We start from the raw sequence: 27,053 nt of genomic DNA on the forward strand, positions 1-27,053 counted from the left end.
CGAGGACAATAAGAAATGTGGAATGGTTTATGTATGCTGAAATGGCTGACATACACCTGGTATGTGGGTCTGCTAATGGAAATGGACAAGCTACAGTGAGAGATTATCTCCTACGCTTTCCCAACCGACACGTTCCACAGTGCCAAACATTTTAGACTTCTGCACTGCCTACTGTATTTCTGTGCACATATTCGTGATTGAGGTCACAATCAAACAGTGTGAACTCCTGAAATGAAAGACGAGATTCTGCGACATGTCGAAGGCACTCCATCTATGAGTACATGATGTATTCCAATCATCTGTGGTGTCAGTCACAGTTGTGTGTGGAATTTGTTACACAACTAGAAGCTACATTGTTTCTCTTTTCAGTGTGTGGCAGACCTAGCACCTGAAGATTTTCCCCACCGCATGCAGTTCACACAACGGATTTTATAACAGACTGCCCTGCACTGCTTTTTTCCAGCTGAGGTTCTGTGCACCTATGAGGACTGTTTCAGTATCCACAGTGTGCAAATTTGGGAATACACAAATCTCAACTTCACGCTCATCAACAGTGATTTGATGTCAATGTTCGGGCCGACATTATCGGTGATAGGTTGACTGGACCACACATTCTCCTACATTTCCTCAGTCGATGGAGATATCGCATCTTGGTGGAACTTGCATTGCTAGAACTGGTGGAGGATGAACCTGAGAATATTAGACAAAAGATGTACTTCCAGCATGATGGAATGCCAGTCCATTCCAGCATTGCTGTTAGGAATCATCCGTGAGCCTCCTCTGAGAATTGATAGATTGGCTGAGGTGGTCCTGTGGTTAGACACCCAGGTCATCTGACCTCATCTGTCTGAATTTCTGTCTCTTGTGGCATATGAAGCAGCTGGTGTACAAAACCATTGTGGAAACAGAAGAAGACCTCTTCACTAGAATTTCCTTCACCACTGATGCCATTGTGGACGTGTCAGCAATGTTTGTACAGATATACTGTATTTTTATCATTTATTTCTTGTTCTATTGGCCAATTTTGACTACCATGTCATTACCAAGCATGTATACATTAGCAGTATGCACCGTGTAGCAAGAGGTGTGGTACAAAGATTGATTTATCAATCCACATGTGAAGCTACACATGAATAACAATATGCTCTGTGTTGAATAGAAAGGAATGAGCAGTAAAAGATTCAGAAGCAATATGACTTGAGGACAAAGATTCTGTCTTTTCACTGCAAATGTATCGTGTGAGTTGTGCTTTGCACAATGGTACAGTGTGATCTTGCAGTGAAAAGACAGAATCTTCATCCTCAGTTATACTGTTTATGAATCTTTTACTGCTCTTTCCTTTCTGTTCAATACATAGTATATTGTTATTTATGTGTAGTGTCAAATGTGGATTGATAATTCAATTTTTGTGCCACACCTCCTGCTACATGGTGCTTACTGTTAGTATATATGTGCTCGGTAATGACATTATAGTCAAAACTCGCCAACATTGCAGGAAATAAATGATATAAATAAACAGCCTGCAATGGACAATTTTTCTTTTTTGACACAGAACAAAGTTTTCAGGATTCGTGGACAGGTGGTGTAAGCAACTTCTTAACTTTGATAACTGCAGCATCAGGATGGGCATCCAGCCATAAGGTTCAATAAAATGAAAGTTGCCAAATCATGAAAAAGGGGAACCTGTGTTAGGTGGTATAAATGATAAAAAAAAGACAGAAATAAATAGCATTATTTCTTGCACTTATTAAAAAAGTGTTAAACGATTATATGTGCAAAGCAATTTTGTAATTTATTAATCCACTGACATACTCATAATTATTGAGATTATATTAAATTACTGAATGTTCAAATTATGCTGAATGAGGTTGCATGTGCTTCACCAGTAAAGAGTCTAATGAAGTACTAATACCAACTTGTGCCAGAAATTAAATACTGCTATTAAATTTAATTCTGCCAAATAAGTTAAAGTTTTAATTTTGAATTAATTTTACACTGGATTGAAAGGAATTAAAAGTGTTAATGACTTTTTAAATTACATAGTCAATCACAATGTTGTCACACACAAATATATAACAATGGTTTAAAATATTTTTAAAATGCTGAAACAATTTTCTCTGGTTAGTAAGTATTTTTAAAACTCATTTAAAGTATTATGCAAGGTATAATGAACAGAACTATAACTCTGAGAATACTAAACGATTGTGTTACTATGGGAACTTATTAATTCTGCCAGCACCTCGTCTCCTACCTTCCAGGGGAGCTTCTGTGAAGTTTGGAAGGTAGGAGACGAGGTGGTGGCAGAATTAAAGGTGTGAGGATGGGTCATGAGTTGTGCTTGGGTAGCTCAGATGCAAGGCAAAGGTCCCAAGTTCGAGTCTCGGTCCGGCACACAGTTTCAATCTACCAGGATGCTTCATATCAGTGCACACTCCGCTGCAGAATGACAATTTCATTCTACAAATAAAATGGTTTGCTTAAAGCTATTTACACATTTTCGAAGCACTTCCTAATCTGCATGTAAATATGGTATTTTTATAATTTGTAAAATGGATTTTGTAACAGGAATTTCTTTACCTGAAATTTAAGCTTCATTGTGGGTAGGGTCATAACTTTTCAGGGCAGTGCAGTGGCTAATTTTAAACCTACATGTTGTGGACCCTTTTCATAGAATGTAAAATTTTTCTTTATATCTGGTATTGTACCGATACAAATCGGAGCAAATATTGGCCAGCACTCTTAACTAGTAATGTGGCTTTTATAATGTACATGCTTACTACAGTTAGTACACCAGTTTTTGGAAACAAGCCACCGCATGATTCCTTATATTTTGCTCCACATATGATTCTTATAGCCCTTTTCTGAAGTAGCAATAGCTTATTTAGATTTGCTTTGCTTGTTGCTCCCCAAATTTCTATTCCATAATTCAGATGAAAGGAAAATAGAGCATAATATGCTGTCTTTAAGACAACAGTTTCTTTGCAAAACTTGCTAATTATATTAATTGCAAATATATTCTCAGAAAATTTACATGCTACAGTGTCAATATGTGTGTCCCATTTTTGATTGCTCTGAGTTGTTAAAACGAGGAATTTTAAACTAAACTCTTTTTTTACTAATTCATTGCCTATGTATAGCTTAATTTCATCATTAAAACTACTGTTGTTAAACTCTATGAGACATGTTTTACTGCTTACATTTAAATGGCTTTCTTTTGTCACATTATTACAGTGGATGTGTAGTTTGTTAAATGAATCCTTTTCAGACACAATGGATATATTATCCACATACAGAACTATTTTGGAACTTTGAGTGCAATATCTTATGTCATTTACGTAAATCAGAAACAGAAGCGGACCCAGTACTGAGTCCTAGGGCTCTCCATATTTTGTGTTAGTGATTTTGGATTTGTGAACACCACTTTCACATTTAAGCAGTACAAGCTGTTTTTGATTACTCATGTAAGATTTTATTAGGTCATGAGCAGTGCCTCTGATGCCAATGTTCCATAGCTTTTTTCTAATAGGATTGTGGCATTCACACACTCTAAAGCTTTCCCAAGGTCGAGATATATACCTGCAACATGTTGCTTGTTCTTCAAGTCACTTATTATCTCTTCAATTAACTGAGCAGCTACGGTGCTAGTTGATTTACATTTTAAGAATCTAATTTGCCTTTCAAACATTAGGTTGTGCATCTGGAGAAAGTTTATAATTCTGCTGTAGATATGACTTTTTCAACCATTTTGGGAAAGACAGGGAATACTGAGATTAGTGTGTAGTTTTGAATATTGAGTTCATCTTCTTTTTTAAAGGTTGGTGTTACCTGAGCTACTCTTAGCCTGTCTGGGGAAGGTGCCTGAATCTATTATATTTTTTACTGCTACAGACAGAGGTACAGAGACATTCTGTGTGCACACTTTTGATACATTAATACTGAGGCCATCATGTCCTGTGGAACTGGAAGATTTTAGAGAACTAATGATGTTAATTATTTGTGGGGCTAGATATATGCTGTGCTCAGATGGATTGCCTTCAAAATTGTAGTGCAGGTTATTATGTTCGTCATTGATAGTTTCCTCTGCTGACAAAAAATATTCACTGAATATATTAGCAATTTCAAGTTGCTCTTTTAGTACCATACCATTGTGGTCAATAATGAAGTCCATATAGGATTTGTCTCTGCCTGTTCTAAAACTGTTTATCACTCCCTAGACACCAGTAGCCACACTGTGTGAAGCCTAAATCTTGTTTGGAGTGTAGTTGCTCCTGGTCTGTATTAATAAGTCTACTGTGAAACATATCTCTTATACTGCAACTTCTTTGTTTTACATATTTTTAGAAGGGGTAGTATGGATCAAACCAAGAAGAAAAGTCTACTAAACATGGGCTCAAAAGTGCACACTTTAAGAACTGAAACCACTTGTTCATCTACACTACTGTGAAACACCTCTCTTCTACCGAAAAAGTGCTCAAGAATTATGATGTTTTTGAAAAATGAACATCTCCTCTATAAAAATCAACATGGATTCTGCAAATAGAGATCCGGTGAAACTCAACTTGCTCTGTTCTCCCATGAGATCCACAGTGCAGCGGACAACGGCCCTCAGTTTGATGCTGTGTTACTTGACTTCAGTAAGGCATTTAACACCATCCTGAATTGCAGTTTAATGAAAAAAAAAAAAAATGAACTTACAGGGTATCGGAGCAGACCTGTGATTGGATTCAAGACTTGCTTGTAGATAGAACTCAACACGTCACTGTTAACATAACTAAATCAACAGATGTAAAGGTAATATCCAGAGTACCACAGGGAAGTATGATAGGACCGTTGGTGTTTACAATATATATAAATGACCTAATAGAAAGCATCAGATGCTCTTTGAGGCTATTCACAGATGATGCAGTTGTCTATACCAAAGTAGAAACGCTAGAAGATAGTAAGAATTTGCAGAATGACCTGCAGAGAATTGATGAATGATGCAGGCTCTGGCAGTTGACCCTGAACAGGAATAGATGTAACATGTTGCGCATACATAGGAAAAGAAATCCACAACTTTACAGCAATGCTACTGATGACAAACAGCTGGAGACAGCGTCTGCCGTAAAATATTTAGGCATAACTATCCAGAGCGACCTTAAGTGGAATGACCACATAAAACAGATAGTGAGAAAAGCAGACACCAGACTCAGATTCATCGTAAAAATCTTAAGAAAATGTAGCTCATCTACAAAAGAAGTGGCTTATAAGGTGCTCGTTTGCCTGATTCTTGAGTACTGTTCATCTATCTGGGATCCCTGTCAGGTAGGAATGATAGAGGAGATGGAGAAGATCCAACGAAGAGTGGTGCATTTTGTCATGGGATCATTTAGCTAGTGAGAGAGCATTACGGAGATGCTAAACAAACTCCGCTGGCAGACATTACAAGAGAGACATTGTGCGTGACGGAGAGGTTTACTATTTCAGGAGGAGTCAGACAACATGTTACTTCCCCTCCCACATACATATTGCGTATTGACCACGAGTAGAAAATTTGAGAAACTAGAGCCAATACAGAGGCTTACTGACAGTCATTCTTCCCACACACTATTTGTGAGTGGAACAGGTTTGGAGGGATCAGATAGTGGTACCGAAAGTAGCCTCCACCACACTCCATTAAGTGGCTAGCAGAGTATGCTGTAGATGTAGACGTAGATGTAGATAGCCCTTAGATTAGATTAGATTAGATTAGATTAGATTAATACTAGTTCCATGGATCATGAATACGATATTTCGTAATGATGTGGAACGAGTCAAATTTTCCAACACATGACATAATTAAGTTAATTTAACAGCATACTTAAGTTAATATAACAACTTTTTTATTTTTTTTTGTGTTTTTTTATATTTTTTATTTTTTACTTTTTTATAATTTTTTGTTTGTTTTTTTTTCTTTTTTTTCTTAATTTATATCTAAAAATTCCTCTATGGAGTAGAAGGAGTTGTCATTCAGAAATTCTTTTAATTTCTTCTTAAATACTTGTTGGTTATCTGTCAGACTTTTGATACTATTTGGTAAGTGACCAAAGACTTTAGTGGTAGTATAATTCACCCCTTTCTGTGCCAAAGTTAGATTTAATCTTGAATAGTGAAGATTATCCTTTCTCCTAGTATTGTAGTTATGCACACTGCTATTACTTTTGAATTGGGTTTGGTTGTTAATAACAAATTTCATAAGAGAGTATATATACTGAGAAGCTACTGTGAATATCCCTAGATCCTTAAATAAATGTCTGCAGGATGATCTTGGGTGGACTCCAGCTATTATTCTGATTACACACTTTTGTGCAATAAATACTTTATTCCTCAGTGATGAATTACTCCAAAATATGATGCCATATGAAAACAATGAGTGAAAATAGGCGTAGTGAGCTAATTTACTTAGATGTTTATCACCAAAATTTGCAATGACCCTTATTGCATAAGTAGCTGAACTCAAACGTTTCAGCAGATCATCAATGTGTTTCTTCCAATTTAATCTCTCATCAATGGACACACCTAAAAATTTTGAATATTCTACCTTAGCTATATGCATCTGATTAAGGTCTATATTTATTAATGGTGTGATACCATTCACTGTACGGAACTGTATGTACTGTGTCTTATCAAAATTCAGTGAGAGTCCATTTACAAGGTAATTTTCTGAAAGACAGTATTGACAATTTCATCAGTTAATTCTTGTTTGTCAGGTGTGATTACTATACTTGTATCATCAGCAAAGAGAAATAACTTTGCCTCTTCATGAATATAGAATGGCAAGTCATTAATATATATTAAGAACAACAAAGGACTCAAGACTGACCCTTGTGGAACCCCATTCTTGATAGTTCCCCAGTTTGAGGAATGTGCTGATCTTTGCATATTATGAGAACTGCTTATTTCAACTTTCTGCGCTCTTCCAGTTAGGTACGAACTAAACCATTTGTGCACTGTCCCACTCATGCCACAATACTTGAGCTTGTCTAGCAGAATTTCATGATTTACACAATCAAAAGCTTACTGGAGAGTTTCGTCTTATTTTTGGCCTGTACTACATCCTCTGAAAATATATAAATATATAAATTGCCAGACAGCATCTGCTCCAGTGCTTTTAAATGTCTCAGTGTGAAAAAAGATCCTATAGAAGTGTTGGTCAATGTTAATGTTGGATTATTCTGAGAGACTGGTGGCCATGGGGGAAAATGCTCATTAGATTAACACAGGCAGTGTGTTTATTTTTTAGATAAATAGGTGTTAATTCTGCACTGAATGCGATTTGACCTGCAAACTGATAAAAACATCATTAAAATATGTTTTTACTGCTGGCACACTAGAGTGGCTGCTAGTGAATGGCTCTGCCCGTTTTTCTGTGCTGAATTTTTCAGCACAATGAACACTAAATTTTTAGAGTTTCATATTTCTATGATATATTGAAACCGGATCTTGAAAGGGTTTTCTACTGATGTTACATCAATTTGTGGTCAAAAAGTGAATTTTATTGTCATACGGTGTAGGTTTCACAGCTATCGGAAGAGTATGTGATATCTCCGACTTGTAAAGACCAGATCAAATACTTTATACTGATTCATAGAGAAGGAGACGAATGTACATATGTATGTATTTGGGAACTGTGTGATAAGTACATTGCCAGTGAAAGATGGAGATCAGTATTTGTTACACTTCACCCATTGCAGTAACTTATAAATTTTCACCTTAAATGGCATTCTGCCACTGTGTAAGAAATTTCATACTTAAGATATTTCTCATGCTGTGGTGGATTTACTATCTCCAGTCTATCCTTGCTCCCAACATCACTTGTCATGTACCGGTGTAGTTAACTAGAGCGCCTACAGCAAGGCAGGAAGAAAAAGAAAAAAGTAATGACGTTCATCTTTGTTGAAAGTGCGAACTATCTGCTTGGATAAATCATTTGGGAGAAACCTAATCACAGATATAGTGAACTAGATTTTCAATGTCATTTGACACACCATTCTAGCATTTTTGTAGCTTATGGGCTGATAAGGTAAGAAATGAGGACGTACTCCACAGAATCAGTGAGAAACAGAGTATACAGGGAACACTAACGAGAAGGGACAGGACAATAGGACATCTGTTAAGACATCAGGGAATGACTTCCATGCTACGAGAGGGTGCTGTAGGGGACAAAAACTGTAGAGAAAGACAGAGGTTGGAATACATCCAGCAAATAATTGGCAGTGTAGGTTGCAAGTGCTGCTCTGAGATGAATTGATTGGCACAAGATAGAAATTCCTGATGGGCTGTATCAAACCGGTCAGGAGATTGATCACCTAAAAAAATCTTTAGTTTTACTTCTTTTTACATCAGATTTCAAAGTTGCACTAATAGTGCCATGTTGGTTGGGTAAATCATTTGGGAAAGACCTAACCAAAAAAGTTAGTGAACTACATTTTCAGTGCCATTTGACACATAATTCTAGACGGTTATCGATCTTCAGCTTTTTATATCAGATTTAGAAGTTGCACTAATAGTGACGCTTTTATTTTGATGTCAGTAATTTATTCATCCATGAACATTTTAGAGTGATATAGGATGCTGCCTACAGGAAAATTAAAGGGACCTTTGGAGCAAAGAGCAGCAACTGCAGGACTATCAAGAAGTCAGATGGCAAGCCAGTACTAAGGAAAGAAGGGAAAGCTGAAAGATGGAATGAGTATAAATAGGATCTGTATAAGGGAAACAATCTTGGGAACAGTATTGTAGAAAGAGAATAGGAAGTAAATGAAGATGAGAGGGGGGGGGGGGATAGGCTACTGCAAGAAGAATTTATTTGACAGGTCTCTGAAAGACCTCATTCAAAACAGCATTTTTTCCTGATATATACAACAAATTGGTAGATGAAGTCAATTGACACAATAAGGATACCCAATTTTTGTCAATATTTTCTTACAATGAGCTCAGCTAGTACTTGGAATTATTATTCTTAGGGGCTTTTTTGCAGTCTGAAATTTGTTTCCATGTTTTTTGTCTTTGATCCTTAAGAAAGAATCACAGTATGTGAGCCTAGCATACAAATTTGGGATGAAAAAAGTGTTTATACTATACACTTGCAGGCTGCAGCTTTCTAATGGGAGAGGAATTCCATACCGTGTAAAGCGACTATCAGTATCTGATGTGAGAGAGCAGTTATCCCGTTGGAGGGAGCAGACAGTTTGAAATGGGAGTCAGTGAACTCAGTGTGCTATCTGTGTAAACCTTGTGTGACCTCTGTTACAGCACAAGGCCCCATCTGTGCTAATCTTTCGAGTAGGCACTACGGGTCACTTCATTCAGGAAACATTCCTAAAAATACCCAGTGGATTCATGCTAACAGAGACATGCTTAACGACACTTTACGCAACATCTTGCACATTCAGCGGAAAATTTGTTTAAAATGCGTTAAATGTTGAGGCCATCATATGAAAATGGCTGTTTTATTTAAGGTACCTACAGCATTCAAAATGCTTTTACTGACAAAACTGTGTATGGCTTTGCCTGGTCAGGATTATTGTAACTTTTGCAATAAATACTATGATTTGATTCTTAAGTAAACTTCTAAATATCTTGAGAAATGTGCAGTGTATACAAAAATTGGTCATATTGAAGAGTGACATATAAGATGGTGTTAACTGTATTCATAAGAATACAATCTAGGAGGAAACTGATGTAGCCAACACTTTTAATAAGAATTCCCATTTTTTATAGCAGCCTTATTTTTTAGAAGAAAATAGATACTCTTTGTTTGTAGCTATCAGTAATACAAAGCGAGTGCTCCAGAAGCTGGAAACGAGTACCAGTTTCAGGTTGCCTATCTAACGTATTCCACGAGCAACAAAAAATTTGATTTTCAGTATTGACTGAATTTAAAAATTTAAATTGCTGTCATAATTTATTCATTTAGAAGTATAATCTTGTGTTACAAGTGTAACACAATAAAATGAGTATTGCTGTGAGAAACTGTGTGTTTGCTTTGAGACTGTGTAATTTACAGCACACAAATACCTGGGTTTTACTCAACCAGTAGTTGAGAATGAAAGCACTTAGCTACTTCCAACAAATTTACATGTTTTTTTCAAATATTTATGAAACTTTGTCTGCTGACACCCCCACAAAATGAAGAAAGGGAAAACGTTTATTGTTTGCTACATTTTCACTGTACATACAGTAAAACTTCAGCATCTGATATGATGTTTTAATTTATTACTTCTTTACTTTTGATTCTATTTGCAGTACACTTTAAGACAGTATCCACATGTTCCACTGAATGTGTCTGCAAAATTATATCATTGTACGGCTCATAGTTTGAGAGATATAACACCATTAACATTGAGATGCATGGTAAATTAGTATTTGCTTAAAATGAAGGACAAACTATCCAGACTATGTACATGGAGTGTTTCATAGTGAGACCACTTAACAACTTCCAACAAACTTTAAGCATAATTTTGAACATTTTCTAAATGTTTTTCTCACTTACATGCTTAATGCCGAACATTTAACATCTTAACTAATTTGAAGTAATCAGATATATTGTGCTATTTTATACATGGAAGTTGTTCTTTGAAGAATCAGGAGTGTACTGGTATTTTGTACCTTGTAAGGGGGGAGGGGTGGTGGGGGGAGTGAGGGATAGATTAGGAAAGGTACTAAAAGAAGGGATGGTCAATCAGACCCCAGGATGAAAGGGACTCACCTGTTGTCATGAAGCAGACAAACACTACAGTTAAAGAAGAAAAATTAGGAGAAAAAAATTGTGGAGTTGCAGACTTTTCTACATTGGTAAGTGGGAGTACCGTGAACAACATACTAAAACTTCTGAGTGGTGGCATTTCAAGGCCATTTTTTATTTTTTCTTGAGTAACTTGAAAACTGTTGCGTTTAACAAAAATATTTCCCCACTGCAAAATTAAACTACATTAAATTTCCTGCAGAAAAGGTCATGCCCATTTTTTTCTGTGGGACTAATAGTTTCTGTGTAGCAGGAGATGGATAATTGACTGACTGTTAAAAATAGTGTTTTAATTGTATAGAATGAATTTTCATTGTTAAATGAAGTGGATAAAGACTGAATATCAAATTATGTATTATTTATAAAAGCAAGAAAACTCTATTGATGGATAAATTGTGTGACAACGCGGAGGAATTGGGGAGGGGGGGGGCGGGGGGGGGGGGGGGGGGGAGGGGTGTAGGGTAGATGCATGAGTGAAGAAAGGTCACCAAATTGTGGTCGTGCACTTCCCTCATTCATAAGCTATATGAACGGTGAACACACAAATACCCACTCTCCCTACCCCACTATGATGGAAGGAGCAACTGCAGGGTGTTTCACAAAGATACATGAACCCTTCCACAACCTGTCTTGTGAATCATTGGCTTTGTAATGTGCAAATACGCCTGGAGTGTGTTTATTTTCCATGAAGTGCAGTATCGCTACCTGATATATGAATACTACTAACAAAAGAAATGTATGTGGATAGCTACATAAATCTCAGCACACTGCTGGAGGGAAAATTGATCATCAGTTATCCTGTATGGCAGCTGTAGATTCTTCCATGAAAGGTGATTCTGCCATTGTGAGTGCTGCTTGCTTTTCAGTTTACAGATATCACACCCCAGCAATTCATGATCAGTTCTCTTACCTGAGTAGACAAAATAACTTCACTGAACTCATATTTATAAAGTGGAGCTGTTTTCAGTTTATTAAGTGAGTACATATTTGTAGTTGTTAAGTCAACTATTATGTAACAAAGCTTAACAGCTGGAGCTGTTAGCTGTGTGATGCACTGAAGTGTGTGCCAGGCGTAGTATGATGTGAGGTAGAATTCAGCAATGTTGATTTCATTTCCCCCACTATCAATTCCTGAAATACAGGGTTATTACAAATGACTGAAGCGATTACACAGCTCTACAATAACTTTATTATTTGAGATATTTTCACAATGCTTTGCACACACATACAGAAACTCAAAATGTTTTTTTAGGCATTCACAAATGTTCGATATGTGCCCCTTTAGTGATTCGGCAGACATCAAGCCGATAATCAAGTTCCTCCCACACTCGGCGCAGCATGTCCCCATCAATGAGTTCGAAAGCATCGTTGATGCGAGCTCGCAGTTCTGACACGTTTCTTGGCAGAGGAGGTTTAAACACTGAATCTTTCACATAACCCCACAGAAAGAAATCGCATGGGGTTAAGTCGGGAGAGCGTGGAGGCCATGAAGTGAATTGCTGATCATGATCTCCGCCACGACCGATTCATCGGTTTTCCAATCTCCTGTTTAAGAAATGCCGAACATCATGATGGAAGTGCGGTGGAGCACCATCCTGTTGAAAGATGAAGTCGGCGCTGTCAGTCTCCAGTTGTGGCATGAGCCAATTTTCCAGCATGTCCAGATACATGTGTCCTGTAACGTTTTTTTCACAGAATAAAAAGGGGCCGTAAACTTTAAACCGTGAGATTGCACAAAACACGTTAACTTTTGGTGAATTGCGAATTTGCTGCACGAATGCGTGAGGATTCTCTACCGCCCAGATTCGCACATTGTGTCTGTTCACTTCACCATTAAGAAAAAATGTTGCTTCATCACTGAAAACAAGTTTCGCACAGAACGCATCCTCTTCCATGAGCTGTTGCAACCGCGCCGAAAATTCAAAGCGTTTGACTTTGTCATCGGGTGTCAGGGCTTGTAGCAATTGTAAATGGTAAGGCTTCTGCTTTAGCCTTTTCCGTAAGATTTTCCAAACCGTCGGCTGTGGTACGTTTAGCTCCCTGCTTGCTTTATTCGTCGACTTCCGCGGGCTACGCGTGAAACTTGCCCGCACACGTTCAACCGTTTCTTCGCTCACTGCAGGCCGACCCATTGATTTCCCCTTACAGAGGCATCCAGAAGCTTTAAACTGCGCATACCATCACCGAATGGAGTTAGCAGTTGGTGGATCTTTGTTGAACTTCGTCCTGAATTGTCGTTGCACTGTTATGACTGACTGATGTGAGTGCATTTGAAGCACAACATACGCTTTCTCGGCTCCTGTCGCCATTTTGTCTCACTGCGCTCTCGAGCGCTCTGGCGGCAGAAACATGAAGTGCGGCTTCAGCCGAACAAAACTTTATGAGTTTTTCTACGTATCTGTAGTGTGTCGTGACCATATGTCAATGAATGGAGCTACAGTGAATTTATGAAATCGCTTCAATCGTTTGCAATAGCCCTGTATTTTTCACAGTGTGAGAGGATCAAATGCATTGTCCCATCGTCAGCTCTCCCAACATCTGTAGAGGCCCAGATGTCTTAATTGGCTCCGTCTGCAACAGTAGTAGGTCACCTAGGTGTTATGAAACATCAGATATTTCAATATGTGCCAAGCAATGCACTACAGCAGATTATTGTTCTAGAGTTGAATGTGATCAGTACCATTCCATCAAATATATTCACACCCTCCTTGCAAGATGTCATATACTGTGGTAAGTGGCTCCACCCACTGCAGACCACTCTACAAGCGCCAGCAATTCCTGAATGGAAGAGATTTGTGCAGTTGACCTATAACACAATTAATAGTGACAGAAGCGCAGTAACTTTCTGGTCATTGATAATTCACCACTAAGTGACTACAGCAAGGTTAACCTACTTTAAAATACGCTGGTAGGAAGCTATGGTGTTTACCAATCAGATACCTTTCCCAAACTACAAAGCTCGTTGACAACATCACACAAATTAAGCATTTCTCAGCCATTATTTATAGAAACATATTTTATATAAAAGCTCACATAACAACTGCAAATAAGTACTCACTGAATAAACAGAAAATAACTCCACTATATAAACACATGCTCAGTGAAGTTTATTTGTCTACTCACATAAAAGAACTGAGTAGCCAATGCTTGGGAGGTAAAGTCTGCCCATAAACTGAAAAGCAATCAGTGCTCTTAGTGGAGGAAGTCACATTTCCTAGAGGAACAGTACAGCCAGTACAGCTGCCATATGAGATGACTAAGAATCAAATTCCCTCTAGCAGTGTAAAGCAGTGTGCAGTGATTTATGTAGAATATTTCCATATGCTTTTCTTATGTTAGTGGTATTAGTAACTTGAATCTGTCTTCCTCATAGTATTAACGAGTTTTGTGGAAAATAAACACCCCACTGTTCGTGTCTGTGCTCTGTGGTGCCAGTGATTTGTAAGGCGTACTATGGAGGGTCAGTGTAACTTTGTGAAACACCCCATAGTTGTTTTTTGTGATGTAGTGTGGTAGAGAGAGTGGAATATTTGTTCTTTACCTACTAAATTCAACAATAAACATTAACATTACTTCATTAAATCATTATTTTTAATATTCTTTCAGTTTTCCATTTCCTGCATTGTGAAAACTATATATTCTAGAGAAAGAAATAAATAGAACCTTTTTTTTGTGGCAAGCTAAATGTAGTTTCATTTTTAAGCACTTTTGTTAGAAGTTGTGGTTTTTGCCTTATTCAGTTATTCAAGAAAAACATAAGAAAGTGACCTTTTAAGTCATCTGCACCCCATGCTCACACCTCACTGGGCAAGATTTTTGATGTTATATTCATGGCACTCCCTCCTAACCTCTGTACAAAGTGTAGCAAAATGTTATATTTTTGACATTTTGGTAATGTTATCTCCTGTTTTAAATATACATTTGTGGATACAGAAGAATGAGAGCTACAGTTTAGTAACATCAAATTTTTGGAAGGTTTGCATTCAAGCACTTGGATAACTATGCAACATAATTTTTGAGTATTAATATTTCCATAGCTGCAAACTTTAGAAAGGAGAGAAGATGTTCTTTATTTAGAAGAGAACCAATAAAAAAAGAGTTCTTTAAAGATTTGAACTCCCATTTATAAAACAGCTTCAAACATCTGATTACTTTGCAAATGAATTAATGTGTTAAATATTTTCCATTAAGCGTGTAAGCAAGAAAACCAATAGAACAGGTTTGAAATTATGATTAAATATTTTTGGAAGTTACTAATGCTCTCATTATCAAACAGTGAGTGAGTATAGTCTGGGTAATTTGTCCTCCATTTTAAGCAAAAGTTGGTTTTAACATACCAGAGTGTTTGACATCGTAGCCTCTAAACTGTGTGTCGAACAATAACATAATTTTGCAGGTACATTCTGTAATATATGTGGATACTCCCTGAAACATAGGTTGTGAATAGAGGTGGTAGTGACAAAGCAGTAAATTAAAACATCTTACTTGATGCAAAAGTTTTACTGCACAAGCAACGAAGATGTAGCAAGCAACAGACTTTTTGCCTTTCTTCATTTTGTGGGGCTATAAGCAAGAAAAAGTTTTGTGAAGATTTGGAATTATGTGTAAGTTTTGTCGGAAGTTGCTAAGTGCTCTCAATCTCAAATACTGGATGAATAAAATGTCTGCATTTGTACAGCTTGAGGTACACTGCCTCAGTATGAACACACTGTTTCTGTCATACTTGTCTTATTGTATTAAACCTGTGACATAAGACTATAGCTCTAAATGAGTAGATGATGACAGCAATTTAAATTTTGTCAATAATTATGCAAAGTTTTGAAAGTTAAATTGTTGTGCCCCTTGGAAACTGTTAGATAGGCAACCTGCAACTGGAATGGGTTCCCAGATGGGTACTTTGTACTGCAGATCAGGGCTGTAAAATGAGGTATGACAATCCTAAAGTGTCCACGATTTTTTCTGAATCTTAAACTTGTTATATTTCCATAAATAAATTTTTTCTACATAAGATTTATATCATCATCAAAAGCCACATACCAGCTATGTCTTGAACAATGAAGCTTCCACCTTGCTATCTTGCAATACATGTCTGCATCAGTGCCTTCTCTTCTTGGGCTGTAGTGTATAGAATGTTATGAAACCCTTAAATATGACTCTACAATTTCACATTTCTTGTTACAGATGACAGGTGCAGAGACGTCATTTGTGAAGATCTGGTGTGTGCGACGCAGCAGTACATTCCACTGGGCGAGTGCTGTCCAGTCTGTGCAGGTGAGCCCTCTTCTCTCAGCCTTCTGCAGGATTCCGTTCTGTACAGTGTAGATCCGTATACATGAATGCTGCAAAGTGGTCTGAAAATTTTCTTCCTCTTGTAGTTTCTTAATGATTCTTACATATTAGGAAGTAGTTTCCAATAGCAGATCATGGGCCTAAATTCTGGGGCAGCCAGGAAACATATTGAAAAATCACCTTCCCTTCCATTTTAATGTGAACATTCCTGGCATTTCCAAAGACCACCCACACAACCACAGACCCCACCATCACTACCACTATGACGACAACAACAACAATGACAACAACAACAACGACAACTACTACTACTACTACTAGTACTACTACTACTATCACTACTATCACCACTGCTAGTGGTATTACTTTGACAATGTTGACTGGAATACTCTCTTTCAAATTCTAAAGTGGCAGGGGTAAAATACAGGGATCGGAAGGCTATTTACAATTTGTACAGAAACCAGATTGCAGTTATAAGAGTCGAGGGACATGAAAGGGAAGCAGTGGTTGGGAAGGGAGTAAGACAGGGTTGTAGCCTCTCACCGATGTTATTCAATCTGTATATTGAGAAAGCAGTAAAGGAAATAAAAGAAAAATTCGGAGTAGGTATTAAAATCCATGGAGAAGAAATAAAAACTTTGAGGTTCGCCGATGACATTGTAATTCTGTCCGAGACAGCAAAGGGCTTGGAAGAGAAGTTGAAAGGAATGGATGGTGTCTTGAAGGGAGGATACAAGATGAACATCAACAAAAACAAAATGAGGATAATGGAATGTAGTCAAATTAAGTCGGGTGATGTTGAGGGTATTAGATTAGGAAATGAGACACTTAAAGTAATAAAGGAGTTTTGCTATTTGGGGAGCAAAATAACTGATGATGGTCGAAGTAGAGAGGATATAAAATGTAGACTGGCAATGGCAAGGAAAGCATTTCTGAAGAAGAGAAATTTGTTAACATCGAGTATAGATTTAAGTGTCAGGAAGTCATTTCTGAAAGTATTTGTATGGAGTGTAGCCATGTATGGAAGTGAAACATGGACGGTAAATAGTTTGGACAAGAAGAGAATAGAAGCTTTCGAAATGTGGTGCTACAGAAGAATGCTGAAGATTAGATGGGTAGATCACATAACTAATGAGGAAGTATTGAATAGGATTGGGGAGAAGAGAGGTTTGTGGCACAACTTGACCAGAAGAAGGGATCGGTTGGTATGACATGTTCTGAGGCATCAAGGGATCACCAGTTTAGTATTGGAGGGCAGCGTGGAGGGTAAAAATCGTAGGGGGAGACCAAGAGATGAATACACTAAGCAGATTCAGAAGGATGTAGGTTGCAGTAGGTACTGGGAGATGAAGAAGCTTGCACAGGATAGAGTAGCATGGAGAGCTGCATCAAACCAGTCTCAGGACTGAAGACCACAACAACAACAACAATAGTGGTATTACTATTGAAAACCCATTGAGGCCCGGGAAGAGAATAGGCCTCCAGTATGTTCTGCCAGTCGTAAATGGCGACGAAAAGAATAAACCACTAATAGGGCTAACCCCCCTTTTAGTGTGATTAGTTGGTTCAGGACAGAACTAATGAAGCCTCGGACAAGTGCTGTCGTGGTCGGGGACGACGCTTGAACCCTATGCCCGTCCACAATGGTAATGACACTGCTAGCCACACGGAAAATGATTTAAATCCAAATAGAGGTGTTTTGCAGGATATGCTTCCTGCAACCACTCTAGGAGGAAAACAAAGACAGAGGATGAGATGATCAGATGAAGTTAACCGACGCCTCATGTTCTGTTATTACCAAGCAACAAACCTAGGAACCAACACAACTGGATACAGATCACAAGTATACACAACATTTATTACCAAATACCCAGAATTAAAATTTTTAACAGAACAATGACTAGCTGATCAGATCCGTGTAATAATCAAAAATAATAGGATACCCCAGTCAGAATTAGAAAACATCAAACAACAAGTACAACAAATACTGGAACAAAATAATGTGCAATCAGAAGAAGAAGAAAATACAGTAATGGACTCAAACATCCCAGAGCAAACAAACAAAGAACAACACGCATCAATTAAACATTCAGAGGAAAACGAAATTTTAAGACAGCCACCAGAACAAGCACAAATAGAACATGAAGTGACACACATGTTAGATATAGAAGAAAAATTTCAGCTGACATATATAGAATACAAAGGCACAAATACAGACATTAGACCATTCTTGCATAGACCACCAAATAACCCACAAGTCAAAACAACAATGACAACTATCAACACAATCATACACAACAAAATAAATGAAAATGGAAGAGTTACCACTACTGGTTTATGTAGGAGCACTCACTACACTAAATATACACACTAGGCAGAGATCAGAACCAACCAACACACAGAAGAAACCCACAAAACCAGCATAGCAATACAGGCTACAGATCAGAATAGAAAAACTGAGAAAAGACATTTGACATCTAACACAATTTATAAGAAATGAAATATCAGACAAGAAACGAAAAAGGTTAGGTAAAATCTCACAACAAGAAGCGATAGAGCAATTAGATGAAAAGAAGCAGAAATTACAAGCATTGGCTAAACGACTTAGAAGATACAAAAAAAGTGAAAATAGAAGGAAACAAAACCAAACATTCAACACAAACCAAAAGAAATTTTACCAGTCAATAGATAAAACACACATTAAAATAGACAATCCACCAAACATAAGAGACATGGAACACTTCTGGAGCAACATATGGTCAAACCCGGTACTACATAACAGACATGCATGGTGGATACAAGCAGAAACAGACACATACAAGATGATACCATAAATACCTGAAGTGATAATTTTGCAACATGAAGTCACTCGAGCAATTAATTCTGCGCACAATTGGAAAGCCCCTGGAAAAGATAAAATAGCAAATTTCTGGCTAAAGAAGTTCACCTCAACACATTCAAATCTAACTCAATTATTTAACAGTTAAATTGCAGACCCATACACAGTTCCTGATACACTTACACAAGGAATAACTTATCTGAAACCTAAAGATCAAGCAGACACAGCAAACACAGCAAAATATCGCCCCATAACATGCCTACCAACAATATATAAAATATTAACTTCAGTCATTACACAGAAATTAATGACACATACAACACAGAACAAAATTATAAATGAAGAACAAAAAGGCTGCTGCAAAGGAGCACAAGGATGTAAAGAGCAACTGTTAATAGATGCAGAGGTGACATATCAAGCTAAAACTAAACAATGGTCACTACACTACGCATACATTGATTACCAAAAAGCTTTTGATAGTGTACCCCATTCATGGTTACTACAAATATTGGAAATATACAAAGTAGATCCTAAACGGATGCAGTTCCTAAACATAGTAATGAAAAATTGGAAAGCCACACTTAATATCCAAACAAATTCAAATATCACATCACAGCCAATACAGATTAAGCGTGGAATATACCAAGGAGACTCATTAAGTTCTTTCTGGTTCTGCCTTGCTCTGAACCCACTATCCAACATGCTAAATAATACAAATTATGGATATAATATTACTGGAACATACCAACACAAAATCACACATTTGCTATACATGGATGATCTAAAACTACCGGCAGCAACAAATCAACAACTCAACCAATTACTAAAGATAACAGAAGTATTCAGCAATGATATAAATATGGCTTTTGGAACAGACAAATGTGAGAAAAATAGCATAGTCAAGGGAAAACACACTAAACAAGAAGATTACATATTGGATAACCTCAGCGACTGCATAGAAGCGATGGAAAAAACAGATGCCTATAAATATCTAGGAAACAGACAAAAAATTGGAATAGATAATACAAATATTAAAGAAGAACTAAAAGAAAAATATAGACAAAGACTAACAAAAATACTGAAAACAGAATTGACAGCAAGAAACAAGACAAAAGCTATAAATACTTATGCTATACCAATATTGACCTACTCATTTGGAGTAGTGAAATGGAGTAACACAGACCCAGAAGCACTCAGTACACTTACACGATCACAATGCCACAAATATAGAATACATCACATACATTCAGCAACAGAAAGATTCACATTAAGCAGAAAGGAAGGAGGAAGGGGATTTGTCGACATAAAAAACCTACATTATGGACAGGTAGACAATTTAAGAAAATTCTTTATAGAATGAGCAGAAACTAGCAAAATACACAAAGCAATCACTCATATAAATACATCGACTACACCATTGCAATTTCATAACCACTTCTACAACCCTTTAGATCACATGACATCAACAGATACAAAGAAAGTAAATTGGAAAAAGAAAACACTACATGACAAGCACCCGTATCATCTAACACAGCCACACATCGATCAAGACACATCCAACACATGACTAAGAAAAGGCAATATATACAGTGAGGTGAGATGGAAGGTTTCATGATTGCAATACAGGATCAAACAATAAACACCAGATACTACAGCAAGCATATTATTAAAGATCCCAATACCACAACAGATAAATGGAGACTCTGCAAACAACAAATGGAAACAGTAGATCACGTCACAAGTGGATGCACAATACTAGTAAATACAGAATACATCAGAAGACATGAAAATGTAGCAAAAATAATACATCAACAGCTTGCCTTACAACATAAACTAATAAAACAACACATTCCCACATACAAGTATGCACCACAAAATGTACTGGAGAATGATGAATACAAATTATACTGGAACAGAACCATTATAACAGATAAAACAACACCACATATCTGGGGTTTGATTCCCGGCAGGGTCAGGGATTTTCTCTGCCTCGTGATGACTGGGTGTTGTGTGATGTCCTTAAGTTAGTTAGGTTTAAGTAGTTCTAAGTTTTAGGGGACTGATGACGATAGATGTTAAGTCCCATTGTGCTCAGAGCCATTTGAACCAACACCACATAACAAACCTGACATCATACTCACCAATAAAAAGAAAAAATTAACACAACTAATCGAAATATTCATACTAAATACAACAAATACAAAGAAGAAAACAGGAGAAAAAATTGAAAAATACATCCAACTGGCTGAGGAAGTCAAGGACATGTGGCATCAGGATAAAGTTGACTTTATACCAATTACACTATCAACTGCAGGAATCATACCACACAATATCCACCACTACATCAACGCAATACAGCTACATCCAAACGTATATATACAACTACAGAAATCTGTAATTATATATCTAAAAACAAAGATGATGTGACTTACCAAATGAAAGTGCTGGCAGGTCGACAGACACACAAACAAACACAAACATACACACAAAAAATTCAAGCTTTCGCAACAAACTGTTGCCTCATCAGGAAAGAGGGAAGGAGAGGGGAAGACGAAAGGAAGTGGGTTTTAGAGGAGAGGGTAAGGAGTCATTCCAATCCCGGGAGCGGAAAGACTTACCTTAGGGGGAAAAAAGGACAGGTATACACTCGCACACACGCACATATCCATCCACACAGACATGTCTGCTTGTGTCTGTATGTGTGGATGGATATGTGCGTGTGTGCGAGTGTATACCTGTCCTTTTTTCCCCCTAAGGTAAGTCTTTCCGCTCCCGGGATTGGAATGACTCCTTACCCTCTCCTCTAAAACCCACTTCCTTTCGTCTTCCCCTCTCCTTCCCTCTTTCCTGATGAGGCAACAGTTTGTTGCGAAAGCTTGAATTTTTTGTGTGTATGTTTGTGTTTGTTTGTGTGTCTGTCGACCTGCCAGCACTTTCATTTGGTAAGTCACATCATCTTTGTTTTTAGATATATATTTCCTACGTGGAATGTTTCCCTCTATTATAACGAAATCTGTAATTATTGATACATGTTTAATTACCCAAAAGTTTCTAAAGGCAATGTAACATATACCGTACAGTTAAAAGGAAGTCACGCTTGATCAAGGTCCGTGTCACTTTCCATTTTTAACCAGACATAACGTCTGAGAAAGGAAAGAAATAATAATAACAATAATAATAATGGCTCTCACTTTTGTTTGCAAATATACTGCTAGGTTCGGCATTTGAGCATTGTTACTTGTAAAATCAAAGATAACTTCATGATCCCTCTTCTTGCCAAGTCTTTCGATGACATCATTATACCATGTGTCTCATCTTTCAAGTACTTGCAGGATTAGTTCTTCAATTGAGTTACAAGCAAGACCTGATAATTAATCCTGAAAATATGTTTTTTATGCATTTAAGACAAGAAAAACTACTTTCAACTAAAGCACTTGTTGCAAGAATCAACTAAATTGAAACACTACAAAAAGATGTTGAGCGGGAGGGGGTGGGGGGGGGGGGGGGTGGGAGGGAGTGAGGAGGGAGGCGTCAGGGGCAATATCTCAGATTGTAGCTTGCATGATGTTTAATTCTTGTGCCATAATGAATGCACCATCATTGGTTTGGGTTACTTATTAAATTATTTTACTTACTGTTGCAAAAGAACATTACCAGGTGTACCGGTATGAAAGTAGCGTTTTTTTGTGAAAATGAAACACTAATTTTGAATTGAAAAGTAAAAACATTTTATTCAAAGTACTGACCATTGCTTTCTATACATTTTGACCACCTTTCTGGCAATCTGTGGACACCAAACCAATAGAAATGTTCATCTTTTGAAGCAAACCAATCAGACACCCAATTTTCGACTTCTTCGTAGGATTCGAAATGGTCCTCAGCCGATGCATGTCCCATTGATGAAAACAAATGGTAGTCGGAAGGGGCCAAGTTTGGTGAATACAGTGGGTGGGGTAGCAGCTCCCAGCCAAGTGTTTTGATTGCATCCTGAACCGGTTTTGCTGTGTGTACAGGTGCATTGCCGTATAAAAAAGTTACTTTGCCATGTCTTCTTGCCCATTCTGGTCTCTTTTCGATCAATGCGTAGTTCAGATTGACCATTTGTTGTCTGTAGCGATTAGTATTCACAGTTTCACCAGGTTTTAGAGGCTCGTGATACACCACACCTTTCTGATCCCATCAAACACAGAGCATTGTCTTCTTGCCGAATCGATCTGGTTTTGCAGTCAATGTTGATGGTTGTCCTGGATTAACCCATGATTTTTCCCATTCAGTATTCTTAAAATAAATCCATTTTTCATTGCCAGCAACAATTTGACACAAAATTGATTTTCTTTCATGTCTTTGAAGCAAAATTTGACAAATGGTTTTTCGGTTTTCCATCTGTCTTTCATTCAATTCATGTGTCACCCATTTTTCACACTTTTGGATCTTTCCCATAGCTTTCAAACGATCAGAAATTGTTTGTTGTGAAACGTTTCGCATTTCTGCCATTTGCTTCTGACTCAAAGTATCACCTTCATCCAATATTGCTTGCAATTCAGTGTCTTTGAACTTTTTTGGTGGAAGTACAAAAATGTTCAGGTTCGCAGGAGAGCTTCTGTAAAGTTTGGAAGGTAGGAGACGAGATACTGGCAGAAGTAAAGCTGTGAGTACCGGGCGTGAGTCGTGCTTCGGTAGCTCAGATGGTAGAGCACTTGCCCGCGAAAGGCAAAGGTCCCGAGTTCGAGTCTCGGTCGGGCACACAGTTTTAATCTGCCAGGAAGTTTCAGAGAGACAGTGTGTGTGTGACATTATTAAGGAGGGAACTGAATATTGTAGCAGCATAAATTTACTTTATCCCCATTTAACTACTGAATGCTTCACTGCAGATTGGTGATCACCTTCCTTTCTTGTGTTGGATGTAGTAGGTGCGGATCCCCTGACTAGAGCGAACATCACAGGAACATGTTAGTACATAAACTCATGTTGTTCTGTCCAGTTTTGTGAAAAATGTCAGTAAGAAATCGCTCCAAGTGCGAGCCACTTGCTGTAACCTGCTTCCTGCTCGCAGAAGGAATAACACCTACGGAAATTTTTTCATGAATGAAAAGGTTTTACTGTGAAGATGTTATGAAAAGAATGAGCGTGTTTAAATGATGTAGGGAGTTTAGAGGAGGAAGAGCAAATGTTCGTGGTGAACAGAGAACTGGAAGACCTTCCATTTTGATTAATGAGGTAGTGAAAAAATTAATGAATTGTTAATGAAGACTGCCATTTGACAGTGGATGAAATTTCTGCAATGTTTCCACAACTCTTTAAAGCTCTCTTGTACGAGACACAAATACTGATGAATCGATTCCACAGACTGAACATGAGGAGAGGGGTTAGTGTAATTGGTTAATATAAACCATAAAAAAATGCACGGAAGTATGTTTTTTAGCACAAACCTACGTTTTTTTAAATGGAACCCCATTAGTTTTGTTAGCACATCTGAACATATAAACAAATACGTAATCAGTGCCGTTTGTTGCATAGCAAAATGTTAATTACATCCGGAGATATTGTAACCTAATGTTGACGCTTGAGTACCACTCCTCCGCTGTTCGATCGTATGTATCGGAGAGCACCAAATTACGTAGGGATCCAAAGGGAACGGTGATGGACCTTAGGTACAGAAGAGACTGGAACAGCACATTACGTACACATGCTAACACCTTTTTATTGGTCTTTTTCACTGACGCACATGTACATTACCATGAGGGGTGAGGTACACGTACACACGTGGTTTCCGTTTTCAATTACGGAGTGGAATAGAGTGTGTCCCGACATGTCAGGCCAATAGATGTTCAATGTGGTGGCCATCATTTGCTGCACACAATTCCAATCTCTGGCGTAATGAATGTCGTACACGCCGCAGTACATCTGGTGTAATGTCGCCGCAGGCTGCCACAATACGTTTTTTGATATCCTCTGGGGTTGTAGGCACATCACGGTAGACATTCTCCTTTAACGTACCCCACAGAAAGAAGTCCAGAGGTGTAAGATTAGGAGAATGGGCTGGCCAATTTATGCATCCTCCACATCCTATGAAACGCCCGTCGAACATCCTGTCAAGGGTCAACCTAGTGTTAATTGCGAAATGTGCAGGTGCACCATCAAGCTGATACTACATACGTCGACACGTTTCCAGTGGGACATTTTCGAGCAATGTTGGCAGATCATTCTGTAGAAACGCGATGTATGTTGCAGCTGTTTGGGCCCCTGCAATGAAGTGAGGACCAATGAGGTGGTCGCCAATGATTCCGCACCATACATTTACAGTCCACGGTCGCTGTCGCTCTACCCGTCTGAGCCAGCGAGGATTGTCCACAGACCAGTAATGCATGTTCCGTAGATTCACTGCCCCGTGGTTTGTGAAACCCGCTTCATCAGTAAACAGGTAGAACTGCAACGCATTCTCTGTTAATGCCCATTGACAGAATTGCACTCAATGATTAAAGTCATCACCATGTAATTGCTGATGTAGCGACACATGAAACGGGTGAAAGCGGTGACGATGCAGTATGCTCATGACACTATTTTGACTCAGTCCACCGGCTCTCGCAATGTCCCGTGTACTCATGTGTGGGTTCATGGCAACAGCAGCTAACACACCAACTGCACCCGCTTCTCCTGTGACGGGCCTGTTACGGACCCGTTTGCATGCTACGACCATACCTGTTGCATGCAGTTGGCGGTAGATGTTTTGCAATGTGCAGCACGTTGGATGCTCTCTGTCCGGGTACCGTTCTGCATACACCCTGCGGGCTTCAGCTGCATTTCATCGACACCCGCCATAGATGAGTATCATCTCCATCTTTTCAGAGTTCGAATACACCATGGTCACAGTTCCTACAACACTACACTATCACAGACGTCTGGTAACACGGTGTACTACAGTTGGTCTGCGTGCGGGGACGAATGCAGAATAACAATAGCAGCAAGCGCTACATGCGGACACTGCGACAGCTAGACCAAACCACAACAGTGCACTACAGCCACACTCGTAAACACGGTCGTCATTGTAAACATGTCCCTGCAGATGCTGCTCGCCCACCGTGGCCCGTGTTTGTTACAGCACGCAACTGAACGTCGGAGGTTTCAAGCGTCAACTTTAGGTTACAATATCTCCGGATGTAATTAACTTTTACAATGCAACAAACGGCACTGATTACGCATTTGTTCATACGTTCAGATGCGCTAGCAAAACTAACGTGGTTCCATTTAAAAAAACGTAGGTTTGTGTTAAGAAACATACTTCCGTGCATTTTTGTATGGTTTGTATTAAACAATTACACTAGCCCCTCTCCTCACGTTTGGTCTGTGGAATCGGTTCGTCAGTATTTGATGTGGTTTACGAAATATATCCAGTGGTAACGTTAGGTGACTCACCCTGTATATATATAGAAAAAAAAAAAGATTCTGTAACTTACCAAACAAAAGCGTTGGTACGTTGATAGAAACAATAACAAACACAAGCTTGTGTCTGTTATGTGCGGATGGATATGCGTGTTTGTGCGAGTGTATACCTGTCCCTTTTTCCCCCCAAGGTAAGTCTTTCTGCTCCCGGGATTGGAATGACTCCTTACGCTCTCCCTTAAAACCCACATCCTTTCGTCTTTCCCTCTCCATCCCTCTGTCCTGATGAAGCAACCGTGGGTTGCGAAAGCTTGAAATTTGTGTGTGTGTTTGTGTTTGTTATTGTTTCTATCAACGTACCAACGCTTTCGTTTGGTAAGTTACAGAATCTTTGTTTTTAGACAAATTTTTCTCACGTGGAATGTTTCCCTACAAAGGTTCTGGAACTTACCAAACGAAAGCATTGGTGCGTTGATAGAGACACTAACAAACACAAACATACACACAAATTTCAAGCTTTCGCAACCAATGCTTTCGTTTGGTAAGTTACAGAATCTTTGTTTTCAGATATATTTTTCCCACGTAGAGTATTTCGCTCTATTATATATAGAGTCAGAAGCGTCTGCGAGTTTCCTCAGCAACTTGAATTGGAAGGTGAGGATTTTCTGAGCTCTGTTGTGACTGAAGATGAAACATGGGTGACTCATCACATGCAGTGAGACAAAAAAGTTGTTGTCACAGTAGCATCACACTAATTCGCCATACGCCAAAAAATTCAAA

General features: G+C 38.3%; 1 protein-coding gene across 2 annotated transcripts in view; it reads left to right on the top strand.

Annotated features, from left to right (window-relative positions):
• LOC126428086 (collagen alpha-1(I) chain-like) overlaps positions 1–27,053 on the top strand; it is a 260,714-nt gene that overhangs the window by 103,876 nt on the left and 129,785 nt on the right. For both annotated transcript variants that reach the window (XM_050089976.1, XM_050089977.1), the window contains one exon: positions 15,947–16,036. In XM_050089976.1, the coding sequence (XP_049945933.1) occupies positions 15,947–16,036 (90 nt within the window). The remainder of the gene's footprint in view (positions 1–15,946; positions 16,037–27,053) is intronic.

Source organism: Schistocerca serialis, chromosome 12 (genome assembly GCF_023864345.2).
Source record: "Schistocerca serialis cubense isolate TAMUIC-IGC-003099 chromosome 12, iqSchSeri2.2, whole genome shotgun sequence".
Lineage (NCBI taxonomy): Eukaryota > Metazoa > Arthropoda > Insecta > Orthoptera > Acrididae > Schistocerca > Schistocerca serialis.